Raw genomic sequence first — 1,086 nt, 5'->3', positions numbered from 1 at the left:
CAAACGATTCCTCGTTATCAGCAACTCTTGAATCTTCAATTATCTCGAAACCGTTATCACCTTCGGAGAAATCTAAATTAGATGTATCAGCAACATCACCATCAGCAGCGAGTCTAGGAAGCGAATATACAGATCTTCTTCCATGAACTTCTCCGGATGGGAAGTGAAAACGACAAATGTAGGCTCGTCGAGTTCCGACTTTCTCCAATTGATTCCTGAATCCTTCTCCCAACGCCTCAATCCACTTTTCTCTTCCTGTTTTGCTCGAAGTGATAACAGTCGACTCCTTCCACGGAACCATAGCCCAACAGAACTGACAGCGACGTCTTTTTCCTTCCGACATTTTAATTACTACAATTTTTCAGATGAATTCTCTCTAATTCTCATATTCAGACTCTTCGGTTCTCACCAGCTATCATAATTTTATTATATTTGTACACTTCAAATGAATACAGCTTTGAAAAATGATTTATTTTGAAGCAGATAACGAATATGAGAAAAAAAATAACAAGAACAAACCACACATCAGCCATTATTGCTGAAATCTGGTATAATTATCTTTTCCGGTTCATTTTTTATGATTTTTTCTCAATAAATATCATCAATATTCGAAAAAAACATGAAAAACGACCAAAATTCATTGAAAAATGTCAATAAAATCGATGGCCGCGGAGGGCGTGGACGAGGCGGCGCCGGTGGCCGAGTTTTCAAAAAAACTAGTCCCTAAGGGATAACTTTTATTCTGACGGCCTGTTTGGCGGCGTTTTGTGGTTACAGGAAATTTTTTTGAGCGTTTTTATTGTGATTTTCGGAAATAAGCCCATATTTTGCATCGATTTAAGCACAAAGTCATTTTGCCCGGAATCCTCCTTTAATGCAATAATACTTTTTGGTCGGAGTCCCCCTTTAAAAACGTTTTAGGAATGAAAATTTTTTAGATTGAAAAAAGGCAATTTCCTAGAATTCCACATAGGTATCAGTTTTAGACCAAAATATCAAGAAAACAATAAAAAAAATTCCGTAAATCGACAAGGAATTCCCGTAAATCGACATCGCCTAAAAATCCGTGGCCGTGGCCGAGGGGGG

The 1,086-nt window shown here is 37.8% G+C and overlaps 1 protein-coding gene across 1 annotated transcript; it reads right to left on the bottom strand.

The window, feature by feature from the left end:
* Positions 1 to 60: 60 nt before the first annotated feature.
* CBG23807 lies at positions 61 to 533 on the bottom strand (the record flags this gene model as incomplete). Its single annotated transcript, XM_002647877.1, has 2 exons — positions 61 to 351; positions 410 to 533. Coding segments are annotated over 2 exons (415 nt in total), but the record flags the coding sequence as incomplete, so codon positions are not given.
* Positions 534 to 1,086: the final 553 nt, after the last annotated feature.

This window comes from Caenorhabditis briggsae, assembly GCF_000004555.2.
Source record: "Caenorhabditis briggsae AF16 supercontig from assembly CB4, cb25.NA_045, whole genome shotgun sequence".
NCBI lineage: Eukaryota > Metazoa > Nematoda > Chromadorea > Rhabditida > Rhabditidae > Caenorhabditis > Caenorhabditis briggsae.
This window is presented reverse-complemented; position numbering and strand designations above follow the sequence as displayed.